The 24,775-nt window shown below is 41.2% G+C and overlaps 1 protein-coding gene across 2 annotated transcripts; it reads left to right on the top strand.

Moving 5' to 3' along the window:
- The first annotated feature begins 5,409 nt into the window (after positions 1–5,409).
- On the top strand, positions 5,410–23,211 carry LOC104606070 (uncharacterized). Of its 2 annotated transcripts, XM_088898863.1 has the most exons (4): positions 5,410–5,909; positions 20,263–20,332; positions 20,494–20,582; positions 22,209–23,211. In XM_088898863.1, exons 1-3 carry the CDS (start codon positions 5,720–5,722, stop codon positions 20,555–20,557), a joined length of 324 nt encoding a protein of 107 aa, XP_088754989.1. In that variant the 5' UTR covers positions 5,410–5,719; the 3' UTR covers positions 20,558–20,582; positions 22,209–23,211. The 2 variants fall into 2 exon arrangements, with proteins under 2 accessions (XP_088754989.1, XP_010269423.1); XM_010271121.2 differs by lacking the exon at positions 20,494–20,582 and having other exon boundaries at positions 5,419–5,909.
- The last annotated feature ends 1,564 nt before the right edge of the window (positions 23,212–24,775 follow it).

Genomic DNA, 24,775 nt, shown 5'->3' with positions numbered 1-24,775 from the left:
CCTGTTAAAAAAAAAGAAAAAACTACGAAACCACTCCTACCAAGGGGGGGCAGGGCTGAGCCCCACAAACACCAGGGGAAATTCCTCCTCCACTAAAGGCTTGGCCTTGACTGTCCCCAGCACAAGTAGGTGAGCTATGGCAACGGCCTCCTCGCCCCGAAGCGGAGGAGACACTTCTCGATTGTCGTGCAGGCCTCTCCCTACCTCGACCTAAATGAACAACCTTTGAGGTGAGAGATCTAAAAGAATTTTCCCTTCCAGTTGTGGATGGACGTGGGGTTATCGACGGGTTTCCCCCTTCGTGGCTAAAGGTAATATATGTTGGCATTAGAAGAATGCTTCCTCAGCACAAACATGTCATGGAATAACTTTGGGGTCAACTCCACGTCCTGAAGCCAAGCCCACACCAACATGGCTACTATGGTCCAAATGGCCCACACCACTCCAGCAGCTCCGAGATTAAGAGATAGAGAGGGAACCTAAGGCCGATCTTTAAAAAGTGTTGATAGATACAAATTTCCCCCTCCTCAGGGGTCCATGGCCGGTCACCGACATTTGGAACCCTAAACTGGCAAGACTGAGGTATATGAAACCTCCTAGCTAGGGCTCTCACTTGGGCCACATCCAAAGTGCTATCAAACTCCGAACGTGGAAGGTCGGCCATGGCCACCCCTCGGGCAGCGCTTTCGGCCACTGTCCCCAGGATGGGCTCCGAAGTCCGCTCCCCCTCGGCTTGGGGGGACCCCTCTAGCTCCCTTAGTGTCACAGATGCGGCGCTCTCACAGGGAGGGTCATCGCTTCGGCGGCTGCCCTCGGTACCCTCAAAGGCTACCCTCTCCCTCAGCACCATCACCTCTCGCTGAGGAGGGACGATAGCCAGTGGACCTAAGGGAGAGAGGGGGGTAGGAGTTTGAGGAGAGCTCCCTTCCGAGCCAATCGAAAGTTCATAGCACTCAGGCCAAAGTTAGAGTGAGACGTAGTGCGAAGTGTTACCTAAAGATGAAGAAGAAAAGGAGGAAGATGAGGTGTGTTGAAGAGTTTAAGGTCTGGGAGCGGTGTTCACTCGATAGCAAAAGGCGCCTAGAGACAAATGACAAAGAAAAGTCGCGGCTAAGGCCCCTATTTATAGAAGAATGGACGGCTTAGATCCCACCAGATCTAATGGTTCTAAGCCCTCTGCCTTTGCTGACCATCTGTGGTGTGACACTCGGCGCTCAACCTTGGGGAGACGAAACGACACCGAGCAAACCGGTGCCCAGCCTCAGGGAGACAAAATGACGCTGAGCGAACTGATGGACCCATTCACCGCGACCCACCGGTTCGGGAGTATAGGCCTAGTGGACGCATGGACCGGTTCGCCCTGAGTGCCCGTCCCCTTACAGAAGGCTCTCCTCGCGCTAGACCCGTATTGGGCATGACCCCAGTGTGTCAACCCGTGAATCGTATCGCACATGTCCCTAGACCGCACTGTGTGAATACAAGGCATAGGCTCGGCTCCGTCGAGCCCCCTCCACCTCGGGCTCCCTAGCCAGAGCCGAGGCATCTGCAGTTTCACCCCTCTTCCACAAACTGAAATCAGGCTAAAGCAGAAGCGAGATGAATACGATGCCACTACAGGGTACATTCCATCGAATAAGCCCAATGGCACCTACCGATATCGACACTCCCCTTGGCCGAAGCCGGAGCCCTTTTCGAACCCCCACCTCAGCCTCGGGAGTGGGGGAAAGTGATGTAGGCACATTTGGCTAGCCTGTATGGGACTGACGCGTGTCAAATAGAGGGCGCCAACATAGGCTCGCCATGAGAACGCCCGGGGTTACTCGATGCAGACTAGGCAAACCCAATCACAGCATTCCACGTGGCTTTGACAGAGGATCTTCCTAGGCCCTCGTGCGACTCGCATCTGGACCATCTGAGCCCAACTACCCCCTGGCAGCTCCGACTATGAATACAAGGCATCGCCACGAGGTAAAGGATTCAAAACCTTTATGACCTTTAGTGCTCTCTCCTCTAAGGACTTAGCGCTATCTGAGACCTTGTCTGGACCCCACGGCTCTAGACTCACTGCTTATCTTGTGTACATACTAACTTGACCGTCGGAGTCTTTGCCTTGGGTTCCCACCTGAGGCCTCTAACACCTTCTCCCTTGCAGATTCGCTACCATGGGAGTCATATCTCGTCCCTCTTCGGACGCCCTTCTCAGTACTAGCCCTTGGCCTCTACATTATCTGAAAGAGCAATCTACCTCGACCTCCAGCCCTCAGCCTCGGCTTATCTCCTCCGGACCCTCAAAGCCTTCGGCCTTTGATGAGACCAAAAAGAACCCTATTTTTATCCCCTAATATTCACTCTTTTACATTAATTTGGCACTTAGATGGACTCATTACTCTTGTATTTCGATTTAGGGCAATAAAGAAGGCAATTGGAAGAAAACGGGGCAAATCGGGTGAGTTTGCACAGTTTCGGCGATAGTTAGTAATCGGGGCATAACTCTCAATTCCGGACTCTGAATTGGACAATTCAAGAAGCTTTAAAAATATGAAAGGAAGGCCCATAACTTTTATGTTTTGGGTTTTGACAGATTTGGCCCTCATCGAGTACGAAAACGAGCCCAAAGTCGGAGCAAGTTCGTAGCCAGGCCCATTTCACATCTAAAGCCCAACTCGTAGAAATACCTTGAAACAGCCCAAGTTATCAAAGCAGCCCAACTCGAAGTCAAGTCAAGAGTCCCAATTTCGAATGTAACCTCTTGAGAGAGAGTCTTATTAGATCTAAAGTCTTGAATGTAATCCTATCAAGATAAACAGATTGGATTAGATCACTAGATAAGAGATATGATAGGATTAGTTCAAAAACAGATTAGGACTTTCTAATTTGAAGTTAATCTCCTAAAAGGAGTTGGAAAGCAGCCCTCTCCCTCTGCTATATAAATAGGGGGGCGGACCAGCTCTAGCATGACTCACTCCAAGATCCAAGAGATCACCAAGCAACTCAAGAAAATCAAGAGAGCAGTTCGGCTAAGGAGAAGCAGAGCATGGAGGTTTCGTAGATCATGAGCAGCTAAGCTTCTTTTTCTGGTTCAAGGGGGGAGGTTCAATTGTGCCATTGTGAGGTTCTGTAGTTAATTTATTTTCTTGCTTTTTAATTCAAGTATTCATTGATTCTTGTGCACATTTTTATTGGATGTTAATGTTAATTAGTCTGACAAACTGAATTAATGTTGATTTTCCTACTACTATCCATGATTTCGGTGATCCGTAGTTGTCACGAATAGTGGTACAAGTAGCAATTAGGTTAATATCTTTTTGGGTCAATTGTTCGTGATAGTCTTTGACCAATGTATTGACATGGTTTAACCTAAAAGGAATCGATGGAACAAGATTCAATAATTGCAGCTATCTCAATTATTGTTGTTTTGGTTTAACTGTTTTCACAAATCTTAATGCTATCATCGGTTAATATGGAATGCTGTCGTACCCAGTTGAGTGGTGATAAATGTTGATCGAATGCTGAGTTTGGTCAACTGATTTAGGAAAACACAAGGTTTATTATGGCTATCCTAATAAATCTAAGGTTAAATGCTTGAATCGCAAGAATGCTGAAATCTACCTAGGATCGATGGCCAATCGATTCAACCCGAACCCTTGAACCAAAATTCGGCAAGACTGATTTTTTCTTGTTTGTTTAGCTGTTTTCTTATTCTTTTAATTTTAGTTATTAAATTTTCCCACTCAATTATAGTATCCATTTGGCTAAGAGATTATTGTTTAGCTCCTTGTGGGATTCGACCTAGTACCACTTTTACTACAAATATTTTATTGTGGGACTAGTACTAATTTTGAGGGCTTCGACAACCCGTCAGCCTTCCTTTGAAGTTTGGGAGCGAATTTACTTTGTTGCCCTTGGCCAATCCAAGCATCAACAATATCCATGCATGTGGAAGAACGTTGTGGCCAATTTAAACCATTAATGATATATGACTTTGCCATATTTCAAACTATATTCTAGGTTTTTTGAATTATTAATAATTCCATAAAGCTTATTTATTCTTCAATTTAACAGTCATCAAAATAGGTGTTTTGAACTGAATTATTTTAACATTAATACAGGGCAACAAGAAGAAATATATGACTCTTGGCATGAGGATCTGCTAGTAACCTAACTATTAGGCTATGTTTGGTTTGAAGGAAAAGGTAGGAAAATGAAGGGAAACCCATACAAGGTTTGTAAAGATTTCCCCATCTTTCTTTTCCTTTCCTTAACTTTTCCTTCAAACCAAACATAACCTTAGCGGGTTCTTTCGTTGCATCCCCAATAAAAATGCATGTTTGGGCATGTAAATATAAGAGTTTGGATCTAATCCCAACACATGGTCCCGATAGCCATTGGGGTTATGCATTGGGAACATCTCCCTTATCCTTCATGGCAAGATATGTTCTTCGATGTACAACTACAATGGCAATTGGGATTGGTTATTGGGACCGCATTTGGATGCAAACAATGTGTACTTATATGCTTAAAGCCTAAATGTGTATTCTGATGAGCATTTAGCAATGGATCCTACTAATAGGTAACCAACAAGCTTTAACACCTATTTTTAGCTTAGAACTAAGGGGCTGTTTGGTATTGTTAACATTTCAAGTATAAATGCCACCACATCAGCACCACATATACATAAGGTTCAAAGTATCGACACGTATCGGCTTGTATTGGCCAATACGTATCATGCCGGTGGCTTCATGATACACCCCTACAGGAATTATATCGGGTCAGACCATGGTTCAAAGGGTAGCTGAGACTTAAACTGACCCCTCTAAATCGATTTAAAAAAAAATAAAACATAAAATTACCGATACACGTCATACACCTTTGCATAGACATTTGTTGACTTTGATAGTCGAGGCATTTTTAGTTAAAACATTAATTATAAAACATTTTGCATGAAAATCTAGGCAAAAAAGATTTGAAAACAACAAATTGATTTTCTATTTCTGAAGTAAAGTCTAAACATTGATGTGACACATATGTGGTGTTGATATATGCATTGTTCATCAGGTACGATATATTTGTGTTTCAAGTATATAAGGTGTTCAAACTGACTCGATCTCCAAAATGTTCTCCGTTGCAATCTCATGTGAGTAGACGTGGTAGAGTTAAATTGGAAGTTGAAACACCACCAATGATACCAAACACCTCTTAATTCCTCACGTGAAAGTTTCACGGATACGGTAAACTATACGATCCGACTAAAAAACCCGCTCCGCCATTAAAATTCTGACATTATTCATGGGTTCATGAGTCGATGAGTCACGGCCTCACGGCCTTGTTCTCTTTGTCGGTTAATGCGAATCATGGGCTAAAAGTCTAAAAAACATGTGGAGAAAACAAAACCATGTGAGCAGTGAGCAAGGGATCCTCATAGCCATTTCGTAAATATATCTGCAGTTAAGCTTTATCGTATAATTTTTTCTTTCTTTCCTCCCACCAACTGCAGGAGCTGTGCTCTGACCTGCATACTCCATATCCATTTTATCCCTTTTCTCCGCTGCACTTTAGACTCAAAATATCTATTCTCAATACTAACTTTTTATTACGAATAAAAACGATCCTACCTTTTTTATTATTACAAAACCCTAGAAAACCAGGGGAGAGATAGAGAATCTCTGTTCCTTCAATATTTTTGTCCCTGACCCATAGAAGATCTCTTCGAGATCAGTCCATGGAACCTTACCCCAAAAGATCCCGTTCTGAGAATGGTGGGTTTCGATTGAACTCTAGGAGGGGCGAACAGCAAGAGTGGGGTTATTTCCAGCAAAGTAATGGAGGTGGGGATCTCGAATGTAGGCGGTTCAATACGCCCGAAGGTTGCCCATTTGGATCAACATGCAGATTCCGTCACGTCACAGCTGGTAGATTGATTTTTCCCTAATTTTCTGATCCGTGTGTTTTCTCCCTTTTCTTTGATTTACTATTTACTTTTTCTGGTTTTATGGTGGATTAGTAATGGGAATTAGACTTCAAATTAGAGAATTATAATGATAAAACTATTGCTGATGGGTTTAATTGTAGTTTAGGCTTATATGCCATCTTTGGTGTTTCGAAATGGAAAGAATTCAGTATTTTATAGTTTCAGTTGGGTTGGTACCTGAGGATTGTGCAGCTTCTTTGATGCTAGAAGGAACCAGTGATTTGATGATTTTTGTTCATTTCCGCTGAATTTAATTTGTTTTCTCGCTGATTATTTATTGTCTTTGATTTGTTGACAATTTGACATCTTATATTCGATTTTATTTGGAGAAGTTCAACTGCTGTGCTCTGTATAATTGATGTTATTAAGGACCATGCATACGATCTTCTAGGGTCTCATGGTATCTTAATGTGTGATTAGTGTCTGTTCTACAATCTCATCTGCAAAATAGACTAGCTACTTTTATCCAGAGGTTGAAATCTGTCTTTGGATGGAACTATTATTTGTCCTGTGGATTTAGTATTTTACTTTACTGGGACCTCACTGACTCAAATCCATGATCAAAACTCTTGCGGTTCCTTCTTGTGGATTTGTAACTTTTGTCAGTACCATAAACGAACAGAAAGTGGGGTCTTTCTACTTCTACGTCTTCCTCTATGTCAAGGCTAAGGACTATTGTTTTTTTTTTTTTTTTTTTTTTAAGCATTCCTTTTCTTTTGGCTTGGAGAAGGGTTTCAAGGATGAGAAAGTTGCTGGTGTGAGGTATTAGAAGGTGGAGAAAACCCACCTTTTCTTTTTTTTTTTTTTTTTTTTTTTTTTATAACTTGAGATGTAATTTTTCAAAATTCAATCTGGAGGCCATAGAGTTACTCATACCATTATGTGGAAAACAGCGCTGATGAGAATAGAGGGAGTTGATCTGCTGAAAAGTTGGACCACTGTTCTCTCCAAAAAACAAGGAAGTTATCATTGGAAATTCCTATCTATCATCCTAAAGTCCAGACTCCTAGATCTGGGTTATAGTTAAATATAAAACCTTGGGCTGACAAGCGTGGAAATGTTGGTTCAAGTCCGAGAGTGGCAACCTATAATGCTAAAACACCAGAAGCTATGTCTTTACCTTGTCTACCCCTCTCAACTCGCAAGGCCTTTGATGGTTTTGAAACTGATGGTCCTTGCCCTACCACTCCTATTACTGTTGCACATGATGAGATAGCTCTTGCTATACAAGATGATGAGGTTGCTGCTACTATAGAAGTTGACAATACTATTGAAAGGGAGATGAATGTATATTGAGGAGAAGAAAGAGAGGCCTCCTCCCTTTTTTATAAGCCTTAAGGAGCACCACTCCTAATTGAATTAGGAGATTCCTAATCCAAATCTTTATTTGAATTTGGACTCTCTAAGTGGATAAGACTTATCTTCTTAACCTAATGGGTGCTCCATACCCTTATCCAAACCCATATTCTCCTAAGTTAAGCAGTCATGTGACACTGATTAATCCAATTAATCATGGGCTTTAGGCCCATTTAGAAAGTGGCTCACGCCCCTAGGTAGTTGCTGGCCCATTTAGGTTCAATTTGTATGGCGTGGGACCCCAACAATGACCTTAGATAATCCCACATGGGTTCATCCCAGCCCTTGTGAAAAGGCTTAGCCGAATTCACTGTCAAGTATAGTGAACCCCTGAGTCCATCAGTATGGGCTCTTAATGGGCCTAACATTTATAGTAAATGATCATTGAGTCCAGCCATCCTATAAAGGCCCAAGGACAATGGACTTAACTAAGATATAGTACATCAGGTAAACATCCCTTAATGGTCTCTTACACTTAACCTCTCAGCCCATAATGATCAAACACTGCTCAACAGGGAAGGACCTCTCCCCTGGCTGCAAGGTGCAGTGTTGCACTCTTTGCTCTGATGGGTCCCGGGAATTAAAACCTTTTGCAAACATTTTTCTTAAAAACATAATATATATTATCATATAAATATATTTTGCAAAACAAATCTCAAACACGGTTGGAGTCAACTTTCAGCAGTTCTGGTTTCCATTAGAGAATGCAGTTCCGATCATTCACTTTGTTCGACAAACGGGCTGATCCTGTCACTATGATCACCCACTCGAGTGAATTCTCAGATTGCCCCAACATACCTAGGTTTTGACTCCCAAAGGATCTAACTGATCGGCATATCAAAGACAGCCTGATCCGACATTCAGTGCAGTACCATAATCGAGTCTAGGGGTTATGTGTAACTTTCCAGTTCTGCTCACCAGTCTCCAAGGTCCAGGGCATAACTGGAAATTGGTCCAGGTTCAGTGTTTCAAACAATCACACTACATGTGCTTCGGGTCCAACCCTGGCAGCTGAGACAGGCTGCCCCAACCTTCTTGGCAGCACATTAGTGTCAGCCTTGGCAAGATAAATTCCCCAAGTCTATCCAACGGCTGAGAACATTCTAAATTAACACGAGTCTCGTAAGCATCCAATTTAAGGGGTAATTACACAGAAACACTCCAATCATAACATGAAACAATTATGTACTTTTTACTCATTTACAATAAATGTATCAATACATCAATTTGATTGGAGCTAAGGGCATACACTTTCTAACAACTCCTACTTGCACTTAGGTCCAATCTGGTACAAGACTCAGTGCCATAATGTCCACATGTTTCTCAAACACTTTCTGTGTTAGTGGCTTAGTACATGATACTTCCTCTTGATGTGCTTTGACTTTGAGTGGGATCTTGGCTTCTTAGCCTGAGCAATGGCTCCAGTGTTGTCTCACAACAGTGGAATGGGTGATGTACTGGATGAAACAACTCCTAATTCGTGAATGAACTTTTTCATCCACATTGCTTCCTTGGCATATTCACTTGCGGCAATGTGTTCGGACTCGGCCGTGGAATCTGATGTGGACCCTTGTTTGCTGCTTTTCCAGCTAACTGCACAAGACCCCATCGTAAAGATGTGCTAGATGTAGACTTTTTATCATCTGGGTATAAGTGGAAGTGGCATCAGTATACCCGACCATCTGTAGTGAAGACAAGACAATACTCTTTAGTCCTTCTAAGGTATTTGAGTATGTTTTTCACGGTAGTCCAATGCTCATGTCCTAGGTTTGACTGGTATCAACTTACCACACTCACTGCCTGAGCAATGTCTGGCCGAGTGCACATGGCATACATGATTCTCCCTACGGTTGAGGCATAGGGAACTTCTTTCATGCCCTCAATCTCTTCAGGAGTATTTGGAGATATACCCATGGAGAGAGTGACTTCGTGTCTGGAAGGGACAAATCCCTTCTTAGAGTTCTCCATGTTGTGTTTGTTGACAATCTTGTCAATGTAAGTGGATTGGGATAATTCTATTATTCTCTTCGTTCAATCTCTATAGAGTCGAAGTCCCAAGATGTAGGAGGCTTCTCAAAGATCTTTCATGGAGAGTTGCTGCAAAAGCCATACCTTCACCGTAGTCAACATTCCTACTTCATTCCCAATGAGCAGAATGTCATCTACATACAAAATCAGAAACGTAACATTGTCTCCATTGATTTCCTGTAAACATAGGGTTCATTCGGATTCTGCTCGAAGTCAAACGGTTTGACCATAGAGTCAAATCGGATGTTCCAACTTCTAGAAGTTTGCTTTAATCCATAGATGGATCTGTTCAGTTTGCACACCATGTGTTCCTGACCAAATGCAATAAAGCCTTGCGGCTGCCGCATATAGATATCCTCTGTAAGATTTCCATTTAGGAATGCGGTTTTGACATCCATATGCTAGATCTCATAATCGTAGTGTACTACTATGACTAACAGAATCCTAATGGATTTAAGCATGGCCACAGGCGAAAAGATTTCCTCATAATCGACTCCTTTCTGAGTGTACCCTTTCGCTACAAGACGAGCTTTATGTTAGACAGTGTATGCCCTTAGCTCCAATCAGAATGATGTACATTATGACATTTAAAGTAAATGAATAAAGTACATATTTGATTCATGTTATCTCTGTGTAATGCTCTTAAACTAGACACATATGAGACTCGTGTTAGTTTAGAATCTTCATAGCTGTTGGATTGATTTGGGGAGATTTATCCTATCAAGGCCGACACTGATGTGCCGCCAAGTTGGTTGGGGTGGCTTGTCTCAACTGCCAGGGTGAGACCTGAGGTACATGCAGTGTGGGTTTTCTTGAAACTCTGAATCAGACTAGAATTCCAGTATTGCCCTGGACCTTGGAGATAGATGGGCAAAACTGGAATGTTACACGCTCTCTAGACTCGATTATGATACTACACTAGGTGTCGGATTGGGCTATCTTTGATATGCCAATCAGTGAGATCCTTAGTGGGGGTCAAAACCTGGGTATGTTGGGACAGTCCGAGAATTCATTTGAGTGGGTGATCATAGTGACAGGATCAGCCCCTTTGTCGGACATAGTGAACGATCGGGGATGCACTCTCTCTGATGGAAACCTAAACTGTCGGCAGTTGATTTCAACCATTGAAATTTGTTTTGCAAAGTATATTTATATAGAGATATACATATATATATTATGGTTTCAAAATGTTTGCAAAATGTTTTATTTCCCGGGATCCATGTGAGTAGAGAGTGCAACACTGTACCTTGCAGTCGAGGGAGAGGTCCGCTCTTGTCAGGCAGTGTTTGATCATTATGGGCTGAGATGTTAAGTGTAAGACCATTGAGGGTAATACCTGATGGGCTAATCTTGCATCTGTCCACAGTCCTTGGGTTTTTATAAGGTGGCTTGACCCAAGGACCATTTAGTGTAAATGTTGGGCCCATTAAGAGCCCATGGTGATGGACTCAGGGGTTCACTATCTCCTATTGTGAATTCGATCAGGTCTTGTAACAGAGGCTGGGCTGAACCCATGTGGGTGATGTGTAGATCAATGTTTGGGTCCCACGCCATACAAGGATATCCAACTGGGCAGCAGTTTGGAGGGTAAGTGAGCAGATGGACTTAATGGGCCTAAAGCCCAATTCGAACTAGCTTAATGAGATTAATTAAAAGAGGGCGGTTCTGGGATTTAGATTAGCAGATAGGATAAGGGATTGTCCCTATCCACTCAGAGAGTCTAAATCCAAATAAAGATTTGGATTAGGAAACTCCTAATTAGATTAGGAGGGCTGATCTTTATCTGCACATAAGATAAGGGATTATCTTTATCTCTTAAGGAGAGTCCAGATCCAAATACAAGATTTGGATTAGGAAACTCCTAATGGGATTAGGATAACCTCTCTTTAAGGTTATAAATAGGAGAGCAGGGCGAACCCTCAGTGCACAACAGAAATCATTTGACTGACTGCTGAATTCCAGAGAGAGACAACATAGTTTGACTTCACTGTCTTCTTCTCTCCTGCTCTTGCCACCATACCAGTTCGATCTCCACCTGTGGGAGCAATCAAGAAAGGTTCTTGATTTTACCTTTTGGCAGAAAAGGTAATCTAAAGTCGTGCTCAGTAGCCCTCCATCAGATTCTTGCTGAAGAGTCGTCCTGTTGATTCTGCTTCATCTTGCACTGTGTCATCTTCGGTGGAAGCAGTCTTTGGATTTTTCTTTGGGGGTGAACACCTTCATTGGAGGTTATTATTACTTCGTATCAGGTATATCCCTTCACTCCCTTTTGGTTTCAGATTTGGTCCGGTTTGGTTTCAAGATTGATCATTGAAAATGGAGTTCTCTAAAATAGGGAATGCGATTCCCACATGGGAGAGAAATTTTTGAAATTTCGCCCAACCTTCCTGTAGGGTTTGGCCATCTATATGATGGACCTCTCATCCCTTCACTTTATAGGTCTCAATCTTTCCATCATGGCCCTTATTCCTCTTGTAGATCTATTTGCAACCAATTGCTTTCACCTCAGGGAGTGGGTCTATGAGAGTCCAGACTTCATTGGTTTTCATTGAGTCCATATCGAATTTCATGGCATCTACCCACTTCAAAGAATTTATGTCCAACATAGTTTCCGCATAAGTCACGGGATCTTCCTCACTGATCGTGGCTTCCATCATGTAACTTTCTTGATTATAGTCGTAACGAACTAGAGGCCTAGACACCTGGGTAGATTTTCTAAGTTGGGTATTATCTGGAATCTGTGGGACATCTATCACTATTCTTGATCTCTCATCATCAAGAACAATTTCCTGACGATGATCGTTCAAGATATAATCCTTCTCCAAGAAGTAGGCATTTCGACTACAAAACACTTTTTGTTCTCTTGGGTCATAGAATAGGTACCCTATAGAGCCCTTGGGGTAGCCTATAAATAGGCAACGACTGATCTTGGATTCCAATTTGTCTGCACTTGTTCTTTTAACATGTGCTGGATAACCCCAAATCTTCAAGTGTCTTACACTTGGTTTCTCACTAGTCCATATCTCATAGGGAGTCTTAGGAACGGATTTGGTTGGAACCCGATTCAACACGTATATAGCAGTCTCCAATGCGTGTCCCCAAAAGGATATAGGTAGTTTTGAAAGGATGAGAAGTGATCGGACCATATCTAATAGAGTCTGGTTTCTCCTCTCTGAGACACCGTTTAATTGTGGTGTAGCAGGAGACAACTGTGATATAATCCCATTGTCCTTAATGTAGTCCCTGAATTCATCGGAGAGATATTCACCTCATTGATTTGATTGAAGGGTTTTGATGTGTCTCCTCAATTGTTTCCCGACATTTTGTCTAAACTCCTTGAACTTTTCAAAGGATTCATACTTATGTCTCATTAGGTACATGTAACCATACCGAGAATAATCATCGGTGAAAGTTATGAAATAACAATGCTGGTTGCGTGTTCTAACATTCATGGGACCACATACATTAGTATGTATCAGGTCAAGTGTGCCTGTAGATCTTTCAGGCTTACTTGTAAGTGGTCGTTTTGTCATCTTACCCTAAAGGCAAGGCTCACAAGTTGGCAGATCTTCTACAGTTAGAAAATCCCAAGGACCATCCTTCACCAATCTTGTGATACGATCTATTTTAATATGACCAAGTCGGTAATGCCACAGGCACGTGGGATTAACTGTATCACATGTTCTCTTCTTGGGGATAATTTTCGACGTTGTTTCGGTTATATTCATTTCTAGAGAAGGACGGAGGACATAGAGACCATTCTCAAGTTTTCCATAAGCAAGGAATTTATTATTCAATTTAATAGTGATCTTATCACTGAATAAAACAGAATATCCATTGTTACATAATTTGGAAACTGAAATCAAATTTTTCTAAGTAATGGTACATGAAGACAATTTTCAAGTGTTACAATTCCTTCTCTGAAAAATAAATCTACTATTCCTATAGCAATAGCTGCAACTGTTGCAGAAGTCCCCAAGTAAAGCACCACCTCATCGTCATTTAGCCTTCTGCTTTGCTTGAACCCCTACAATGTGTTACATGCATGAGTGAAAGCCCAAAGTCAATACACCAGGATGCAAAAGTGACCAATATATTGGTTTCTATGACAAGAGATTCGAAATTACATTCTTTGTTCTTGCGGGATTCCAGATACTGAGGACAGTTCCTCTTCCAGTGTCTGGTCTATTTGCAGAAGTCACATTCATTTGATGATTTGTCTTTCTATTGCCTTTTCGGCTTGCTTGCTTTCTTCTGAGGCCTCTTCGTGCCCTTCCTCTTTCTTTTTCTAGATTTGCCACCTTCAACAAGCATGGCTACTGGCTTATCCTTCTTAATTAGTTCTTTAGCCCTCTGCAACATATTGCTGAGTTCCTGAAGGCTAACATTTAGTTTGTTCATGTTATAGTTTATGACAAACTGATTGAAGGAGAGAGGCAGAGAGTTTAGGACGACATCAGTCTTTGTGTCATTGTCAAGTTGGGATCCAAGTGCCTCCAGTTCGTTTATGTACCCCATCATCCGCATGACGTAGTCATGAACCGGCTGGCTCTCAGTCATCATTGTGGTCATCAACAGCTTGAGGACCTTTTGTTTGGTAGAACAATTCTGCTCTTCATACAAAGTCTTTAGACCATCCAGAATATCTTTATAGATTTCGATCTTATTGAATTGTCTCTGGATTGAGTTGTCTAAAGATGCTACAACGTAACACCAAGCAAGAGAGTTCTTCTCCTCCCATTCCTGATATTCCCTCCTATGTGCTTCAGAAGCCTTGTTGCTCGGACGTTCCAAAGCTGGGTTCTTGGCAACCTTGTTCAATTTCTCGGATGTGAGGACCAAATTAAGGTTATGGTACTAGCCAACATAATTAGGTCCCTTTAGTTTGTTGTCGTCCAACAATTTGGTGAATTGTCCATGTGCCATTTCTGATAAAATGTTTAATGGACAGCATCAGTAATGGGCGATTAATTCAGTGTTTAATGGACAACAACAGTAATGGGCGATTAACTCAGTGTTCCTATCTTATCTCTTAGCCAAATTCAGTGTTATCTTATCTCTTAGCTAGATTCAGTGTTCTTATCTTATCTGTTAGCTAGATATAGTGTCCCTATCCTATCTTATCTGTTCAGTGTTCTTATCTTATTTGTTTCTATTTTATCTAAATTCAGTGTTCCTATTAATTAGGCAGTAGTATAGATAAAGGTTATTAGGAAGTCTTCCTAAAAGTAGGACTCTTATCTTCTTGTAATCTCCTATTTAAAGGAGCAGATGATATTCAATGAAACCATCGATATTTCAGTCAAGAAAGAGCAGAGGAGAGTTGTTGATCTCTTTAACAAATCACCATTAAGGCGCTAAAGATAGGTTCCTCGAGAAAAGGGAGAAACAAGGGAAAACAAGAAGTTTTCCCCGTTAACCGACCCATGACGAGATCCTATTCGTGGGCCCATAACAATTTGGTATTAGAGCAAGGCATCATGGGTGACTTTGAGCAATTGAAGACTCGGGTTCATGATCTGGAGCACAAACTCGTGAAAAACAGCAAGGAGGTGCGCGAGATCAAGGACGACTTCCGAGAATTGAGGCGCTTGATGGAGTTATATCTTTCCAACAAGGACAAGAGTTCAGAAGGGGCTGCAACCATAGATGGTCGCCGACCAGACATGGCAGAATCGTCCGGCGAACAGTAGGTCGTTGCCCAGGGAACCGCGATCGTTCCCAAATACAGAAGGCTGGAATTCCCTTCCTATAATGGAGCCAGAGATCCTTTGGGATGGTTGTACAGATGTGAGCAGTTCTTTCGCAACCAACGGACAAAGGACAGGGACAAGGTAGGCTTAGCCGCATTCCACATGACAGAGGGGGTGCAACTCTGGTTTTATAAATTGGAGCAGAAGGAACCTGGGCTCAGTTGGATCCAATTCAAATCCTACTGCCTTCTCAGATTTGGGCCCCCATTAACAAGCAATCCATTAGGCGAACTAATCAACCTCAAACAGACTGGAACTGTGGCTGAGTATCAACGTCAGTTTCAAACCCTCCTTGCAAGAGCATCTTCGGTATGTCCAGAACAACAGGTTGACATGTTCACCGCGGGGTTAGCGGAGATTTTGAGGGTGGATGTCGAGATGCAAAATCCCCCCAATCTGGTTACTGCTATGAATTTGGCTCGCGCCTTTGAACGCAAATTGCAATTCAATCGCAGAAGTATCAGTATAGGGCGGCCTCAAACAACATGGGCAGCCCCAAAACCACTCGGAATGGCTCCATCTTTAGCAGCCAGCCAAGAACAGAAACCACAGACGAGCAACAATTCCAGATTGACATCCAGTGTGGGAAGCAGCGTTGTTGCATCCCCTATTAAGCACTTGTCCAGGGCTGAGATGGTGGAACGCAGGGCGAGGGGATAGTGTTTTAATTGTGATGAACTTTACTCAGCAAGGTAGAAGTGCAAGAGACTTTTCTGCCTCCTGGTGGAACAAGAGGAAGATGAGGATGAACCCTCTTCATTGGAACCCGATCCAGGAGGGAAAAATCATTCCACCTATCCTGGATTCCTTTGACTGTGTTTCAAGACACCTATCCTGAATTCGAGCTTGAGGACAAGCTCTTAGTCCAGGAGGGGAGTAATGTTGTGGATGCTTTTACAGCCGCAAACAGCAGCAGTAATGGGCGATTAATTCATTGTTTAATGGATAACAACAGTAATGGGCGATTAACTCAGTGTTCTTATCTTATCTCTTAGCCAAATTCAGTGTTATCTTATCTCTTAGCTAGATTCAGTGTTCTTATCTTATCTGTTAGCTAGATACAGTGTCCCTATCCTATCTTATTTGTTTCTATCTTATCTGTTCAGTGTTCTTATCTTATCTGTTTCTATCTTAGCTAAATTCAGTGTTCCTATTAATTAGGCAGTAGTATAGGTAAAGGTTATTAGGAAGTCTTCCTAAAAGTATGACTCTTATCTTCTTGTAATCTCCTATTTAAAGGAGCAGATGATATTCAATGAAACCATCGATATTTCAGTCAAGAAAGAGCAGAGGAGAGTTGGTGATCTCTTTAACAAATCACATTAAGGTGCTAAAGATAGGTTCCTCGAGAAAAGGGAGAAACAAGGGAAAACAAGAAGTTTTCCCCATTAACCGACCCGTGACGAGATCCTATTCGCGGGCCCATAACATAAAAGGCAATTGTTATTAGTTCACGACCTAAAATTGTTTCATGTTATCTCACATAGAACGGTCTTTTATCTATGTTCCATCTCCATTTATTCATCTCCGAGATTTCCCTCCTATCTCAATGACGAGGAAATCACATAGGTGCATGGAGCCAACTGTTTCAGTTGCAAAACCCCACCACTTTCTATGAAGGATCAAGTATCCACTTATCCAATGAGCTTTCCCTTTGGCCTCCATCAGACAAGGTTCATTGCTATTTTAGGTTAAAACTTTCTATCTGGTAAGTGCTAACCCGTCATATCGTGGACTCCAAGGTACCATGAAAGTCTTCCATTTTAGGATAGGCCTCTCCCACCTCGGTCTATAACGTCCCTATCATCTTATGATGCAATCCCATCGACTGGACGAACAAAATGGATAGCCCAATTTTATGGTGCATCTCCACCCACCGATTCAGCCCGTTTTCATGCTAATGACAGAAGGCCTTTAGAGAATTCATCATATGATATTCTCTATCTCTTTGCACTTATATTAATCCGGAGGGAACGAAAAACAGTCCCTAGGTCTGATTTAGGTCCTACCAAAGTGGCTCCCACTGACTTTCATAAAGTCAGATTCGAATGGGCCCAAATCGGGCTAGGGTTCTGCGGGGTTCCTCTTGGGAAGGAAGTTGATCAGGGGGCCCATCGAAAAGGGAGATCATGCAATGATCTAAGGGCATCATGGCAATGATGTGCATTCAGCCATGATGTTCGCATAGAGCCACACACGTCTAAACATGGGCCAAGCAATTATGGCCCATGAACGAATCACATTCAACACATCACAAGCACAAGCACAACCACAAATTGATCCAATTAATCAAACTTTCTTAATGTGCATTCAGCCATTAATTTTTTTTTTTGATCAATAACACAATTCATTATCCTAATGGGTGCTCCATACCCTTATCCAAATTCATATTCGCCCAAGTCACATGATTGCTTAAGTTGTCATGTGAAATCCTGATTTATCCAATTAATCATGGGCTTTAGGCCCATTTAGCAAGTGGCTCATGTCCCCAGGTAGTTGTTGGTTCATTTAGGTTTAATTTGTATAGCGTGCCCCAACAATGACCTTACATAAGCCCACATGGGTTCGGCCCAACCCTTGTGAAAAGGCCTGGCCGAATTCATTGTCAAGTACATTGAACCCCCGAGTCTATCAGTATGGGCTCTTAATGGGCCCAACATTTACAATAAATGATCCTTGAGTCCAGCCATCCTATGAAAGCCCAAGGGCAATGGACTTAAGTAAGATATAGCCCATCACGTAAACATCCCTTAATGGTTTCTTATACTTAACCTCTCAACCCATAATGATCAAACATTGCCCGACAGGGAAGGACCTCTCCCCTAGCTGCAAGGTGCAGCGTTGCACTCTCTGCTCGGATGGGTCCCAGGAATTAAAACCTTTTGCAAACCTTTTTCTTAAAAACATAATATATATTATCATATAAATGTATTTTGCAAAACAAATCTCAAACACGGTTGAAATCGATTGCCGACAGTTCTGGTTTCCATCAGAGAGAGTGCAGTCCCGATTATTCACTTTGTTCAACAAAGGGGCTAATCCTGTCACTATGATCACCCACTCAAGTGAATTATCATACTGCCCCAACATACTCAGGTTTTGACCCCCAAAGGATCTCACTGATTGGCATATTAAAGACAGCCCGATCCGACACCCAGTGCAGTACCATATTCGAGTCTAGGGGTTATGTGTAACTTTCCAGTTCTGCCCACTAGTCTCCAAGGTCTAGGGCATAATTGGAAATTGGTCCGGGTTCAGTGTTTCAAACAAACACACACTACATGTGTTTCGGGTCCAATCCTAGTTGAGACAGGTTGCCCCAACCTTTTTGGCAGCACCTTAGTGTCATCCTTGGCAAGATAAACTCCCCAAGTCTATCCAACGGCTGAGAACATTCTAAACTAACACGAGTCTCATAAGTGTTCAGTTTAAGGGGTAATTACACAGAAACACATCAATCATAACATGAAACAATTATGTACTTTTACTCATTTACAATAAATGTATCAGTATATCAATTTGATTGGAGTTAAGGGCATACACTGTGTAGCAATTTAGCTAGATGAGAATGCAAGAAATCAATCAAGGGCAGTTTTCCATAGAGTTTGCATAAGTGATGACTCAAATGGTCCATTCATTCTTGAAATTTCCGTCATGGTAGGAGGAAAGCACAAAATCTAGAATATGCTATATGAAAATATTTACAACTTGTGTGTAGTATGTGGTAGATGGACTCTTGTAAAATGCTGAGGAGAATGGATGGACTGTTGTAAAAATAAAGCTCAAGAAAATAATAAGTAAACCAATAATCTTCAATAAGAAAAATGACTGGACTCAAGTGAGGTCTGTTAGAGGTTTCAGAGCAAACTTGAACTGGGACATTGGGTAGTGGCTGTTTTAACTGCCATAGGTAGGTAGGGATGGGGGGAGGGTGCCAAATGGCTAGTATTTTGCTCAGCATTTTTTAACTGTCTAGGATTCATGTGACATCTCTGTCAGTTTACTTCTTCAATTGGATCCTTTGTAAGTGTATTGAAGATTTTGATAGAAGAAAAATAGTGCTGTAGTTTGCTAGTTTTTTGCTCAGCATGGGAGGGAGATTTCGAACTTGATACTAGGTTCTCTAGAATTTGCATGACATATTTGCCACCTAGTTTCTTCTTAAACCACTTCAATTGGGTTGTTTGCAAGTGTGTTTGAAATATTGATGGAATAAATTGAGCTTTAATTTGCAAGCATTTTAATCTTGAGTTCATCCCGTCTAGAAACAATTAGGCTGAGGTGCTAATGCAGTGAAGCTTGAGGAAAATGTTTTGTTGCGTTCATTATTATTTCTTTTTTATATTGTTGGATAAAGATGGGTTATGAACCAAGGAGGCAGTATCAAGTATCAATACTAGCAGAGTTTTAACAAGCTAGCTCTTCTTGATCTCCATGAAATTAATGGAGACATGTTATGATGCTTGCAACTTTTTTTATCATATTTCTGGGTTTTGTTTTCATTGATTATTTAAACACTATTGTCCACTTAAAGTATGGAGTACCATAGCTAGTCCAACCCAGAAGGCTTGGCTCACCTGGTGGTGATTGGTATTTTTGTGATTTTAAATATAAAACATGAAAGAGGGTGAACTGAACAGGTCCAGAGGCCTGGCCTGGTCTCCTAGATGGTGTTGTCTCTTATTTATTAGCTGAACAGGCTTAATCTTCATGCATGTGGGATGGAAATTGTGCTCATGAAGGTCACGGAAGTTTCCTTTGTGTGGCCTATTATTAAGTGCTCATGAAGTGCTCTATTTGCATAACCTATTATGCTTTGACTTGGAGATTCTGGAGTGTTCAATTGGTAAGATATCTCTTGGATGTGTTGTTTTGTGAAGACAATTCTCTGCAAAAAAGTCATTACCTTTGATTAGTTGTGTTACCAAGTTATTTTCATGTCCGATCCTTGTTTTGTCTCTTATTGATCTTGAACAGTCAAGTTTGGTCATTGATTGTCATGCTTGATTGCTATCCGAGTAAAGTTCTATAAATGAAATGGTTTCAACAAATGTGCAAAAGAATCGTGTCTATGGAGTCAACCTTAAACTAACATAAAATCTTTTTGTCCTTGAGTTTTTCTTTGGTACTGTTTATATTTGATCGATGTCATTGCAGATGGCCGAGATGTGGGGCAGCAGAGCCTTTCTTCTGGAGGAAAACCAAAACCTTGTATGAAGTTCTTCAGGTTTGCTCTTTGGTTTTCAATAATCTATTGTCATCTATTGTGTACATGTAAAAACCATAATTAACCAATTGGGAATCCCTCCTCATACATAAATTGGGCTTAAAGAAAAAGGACAGCTGAGCTTGAAAGTTCTTGAACCAGACCAGTATTTTGTCTTTCAGGTCTGGCATTGCTATCAGGGCAGCAGTTTCACTCTCACATCAGCTTTCGATGGGTTGGAAGTGAAAAATTGCTGCAGTCGAGTCCTCAGGTACAGCTTAAGGGGAGGAATCTTGAATGGATGGATATTTCTTCTGGCCACAGTAGTTAATTGTCTATGGATTTCAGGGTCTTATCTATAGAAATTAGTCCTGCTTGAACCACATAAACACCTCCATCCACAATGTCTTCAAATCTCCTATTACATTTTTCTTTCTCTATTTATTTAGTGTCAAGGCAGGTTTATATGTCTATGGATGAGAGTAAGATTACCCTTGTGGTAGACATTTAAGGTTTCTTTTTAAAGCAATGAAAATGTTGTACATGCCTGATCCCCAGGTCTTAACTGCAACCAATAGATGTTACTCATGAGCATGGTTTTCAAGGTGCCAAGGCGAGGCTAGGCGATAGGGGGGTGCCTTGTCACCTAGTTGCCTAGGCGATGGATTTTTTCAAGTACAAACATGTATCTTATGGTAGTTCCCTAGGTTTCATAATCATATTTCCTTAATAAATATCCATAATTTTCATAAGAAAAGTATAAACTTCATGTTAAAGTATAGAAAACCAACATATTCATGAGAAGAAAAAGAAGAAAGAAAAGAAAATTAAAAAAATATAGGGGCTGAACCCCTATTTCTGTTATAGGAAAAGAAGAAAAGAAAAGGTGGAGGAAGAAGAAGAAGAAGAAGAAGAAGAAGAAGAAGAAATTAGTATATAAACACACAAAATTAGTAAAGAAAAATAAGAAAATGTGTCGATTGAACAACATTTTATGTTCTTCCTTGGTTATTGGTTCAGGTTTTGAAGTCTTTGAGGGTTCAATACAGCATTTAGCAATGTTTGTGTTGATTAAACCCTAACAAATAAGAAAATAATAAAAAGAAATTAGTATATAAACACACAAAATGAATATTTTAGTTTAAAAATGTCTATTTTATAATTATAACCTCAAAAAATTAAGAATATAAATGTTTTTTATAACACGCTATAGAAAACTACTTGGCAATTAGGCAAGGCGAGCCTCCAAGGGCGCCTTGTCGCCTAGGCGTCGCCTTGACAACTATTCTCATGAGCAAGCTGGCACCTTTTACACATGCATGTTCTTCAATTACACATTGGACTAACTGCCCAAAAGTTTACCCAATCATAGTTGTGACCTGTAGTCTGTTCCATTATTTGGGATGATTAAAAAATGACACATAGTAAGGAAAGAGTAAATACTTGATGATGATGGTGATTTGATAGGGGTCTGTTTTGATTTAGTAGATATTTAGTTGGCCTGTCGACTATGAACCATGTTACATAGGTATGACATTGGACACAGGTGGACAGGATGTTGGGTACTGAATTTATACTAAAATTGAAGCATCTGACACAATATGGCACCCTTGTGTGTATCTGTGTACTTAGCTATTAGCTACATCCTACATGCCTATGATAAATTGATTCCTAGCTTATGAATCAGGTTTACCTTCTTTTTTACATACTTTTTTGATCAGTAACAGAAATTTTGTTGCTTAAGATTAGAACTTTATAAGGGTCATGTACAAGCAGTATATAAAATACATACAAAAGTAAAAGCAAACCCCAGTCACGCATAAAAAATACAGTCCTTACAGTAGATGACCTTTTTTTACATAATTTGTATATTTATTATTTTCCGTCTCTTGGGCAGTACTTCTGGTTGTCCCTTTGGAGAATCCTGCCACTTTCTACACTATGTACCAGGAGGCCTCAGTTCTTTGGGTCTAGCCCCGGTATTGTCTCTTTCAGCTGCTGCCTCTCAGCGGAAATCAAGCGGGCCAGTAGGGGACCCAAGTGTCACGGTCAGTGGCTACAAGACAAAACTTTGCAACAAGTATAACACTTCTGAAGGCTGCCGGTTTGGGGACAAGTGTCATTTTGCACATGGAGAGAGTGACCTACACCTGCCAAACAATATGTCTCGAGGGAATGTTCAACGGGCTCCAGCAGAAGGACCAAGAGGATTGGGTCCTCCAGGTTTTAATAACAGCGTCTCCAACTTCCCAAACCCAACAACATACATGAACATCTCAAACTTCAATTCTCAAGGCTATGGTGAGCCAAACGCACCTGGTGTTCCAACTGCTAGTTATGAAGCTGGGCCCGTTGGTGAAAATGTACAGGTTTATTAATGAAGAGGGTTGGGTGGTCCTTGTGGTTGGATTTGTTGGAAAAACTTGCATTCAGTAAATAGAACTTCTGGCAGAGTGATGATCGAAGGACCATACCAGCGTTTGGTGATGCTCCATTGTCCGTCCGCTAAACGTTTATTTTGTATCTGTTCTATAGCACCTGTTCTATTTAGCTTCTCCAGGAGAAATTTGGAACAATATGCCTTGGGCAGATGCAAGAATTTGCTTCCGATCATTCCTGCACTGGGTCCAAGTCCATGCCTATTTATGAATTTTCTTTAGCAGTCCTTTTCAGTAATGGTGACAACGTAAGGGGACAAAGGGATGGAAAGATCGAGATGGTTATATTCTTGGTTTTGTAATGAAGCTCAATTTATATTTGAGAGTTTAAATATTCATATGGTAGGAAGTTAAATTCAGCATCAGAATCATTTAATTTTTCAGTGTTCAAATCAAGGGAAGATTTTTGTTCTCAAAAAAAAAAAATCAAGGTAAGTTTTTGACTTTCGTAGTCAGATTATATGGGTTTGTACTTCCTGCAAGCTGTGTATGTCTTCTATTAGATTCCATGATGATCATCACGACCCCATTTTAGTTCCCTATGCAGATTGAAGATGTGAATGCCGGAGTTGCTCAGTTTGATTTATTATGGATAAATAAGATCATATAATCCGAGTGATCAACAGCAAAAATGGTTTAGAGATATTTCACGTGTTCCAGGTTACTTGGGCAAAATTTTGGCCGTCTAAATTCAGCATCTTGTCCTTTTCAGCAGGGCTTTCCAGAGTTCTACCCACATGGGGGCGCCCCACAACGTTCCACAGCACATCCCAGCAGTGTATTGGGAACATTTCCGTACCAGAAATGATGAAACATCATCGGAAGATGTTCCCAATACATGGCCGGTTGTGCTGTGGGACGTCGTGAGACGCTCCCTTGTGGGGGGCTGATTTGAACTCTTCCACATATGACGCACTTCACACCAAGGTTCAAAATATCACAACTTACCGGTATGTATTGTAGGTTTTGGAATCCACCAAAAAACCTCATCCTGAGATTAAGTCTTGTACGTTATAAATGTGTGAAAATCAATTTTTGCATTTTCCGTATATTGATACTTTTGAATTTTGATCCCAAGGACATGATTAGGGCTATATTTTCAGGCCCTGTTGTAGGTGACTCTTTGAGAGTTGAAATCCTTGTGAAGGAATTCAGAAAGTCGAGTTAAATGTTTCCAAACTGATAATTGAAGGGGAGTCAAAAGGAGATGGACTAGTGGGAATATATAAATGAAAATAGGCAGTTCAGATATTTGGCTCAAGGAATGGAAAATCAGTTTAACTGGATTAAGAGAGACGCTAATAGCTTAGCTGATTCTTTGGCTCAGCAAGGGGTGGGAAGAAATGATTTGTTTTGAACTGTGTAATGTTTTCTTTTTTGGAGGGTGGGAGCTAAGAGAATTTAGCTCTCCTCTTCTTTTATTTGGTTAATTATTTCTTAGTGCAATCCATTCAGTTATTGATCAAAAAGAAGAAAAAGGGCATGACAAAAGGATTCGTAATCAATCAATCAGTATTGTAGCCAATCAGGTAATATTTATCATCAAAATTCAAAGGATGTTGGGGGAGGGGGGTTGATTGGCCCATTAACACGTGGGGGTCTATTCCAGTCACGGCTAGCGGCTAGCTTCTTCAATTTACAAAACAGGACACATTCAGAGGCCTATAAATGAGCCTGATTCTATTAGACCCCTCTACGCATGCAAGTGAGCAAGTCTATTAGCATTTCTATTTGCAAAACAGGACACATTCAGAGGCCTATATTTGTCTATTATGTCTTAACACAGGAAATAAGCATCCCACACCATATCAGCTCCAACTTTGAACCATGATGCTTCACATACTCCTTGTAACAGTATCGGGACAGCACATTTGCAGTTGACTGTCGCAGAACTGCCTTGTGACTTCTAAATGAAACATGAACACACTCATGATGGAAATTAATAAACATTTCACATGATGCTTAGTGGGAAAGGGGGGGGGGGGGGGTTTGCAAGAGGTGCTGTGATAGAATACGTGAATTCAAG

This window comes from Nelumbo nucifera, chromosome 2, assembly GCF_055504915.1.
Source record: "Nelumbo nucifera cultivar China Antique chromosome 2, China Antique-T2T, whole genome shotgun sequence".
Taxonomy (NCBI): Eukaryota; Viridiplantae; Streptophyta; class Magnoliopsida; order Proteales; family Nelumbonaceae; genus Nelumbo; species Nelumbo nucifera.
The sequence above is the reverse complement of the archived record's forward strand: the minus strand, read 5'-3'. Positions and strand labels throughout refer to the sequence as shown.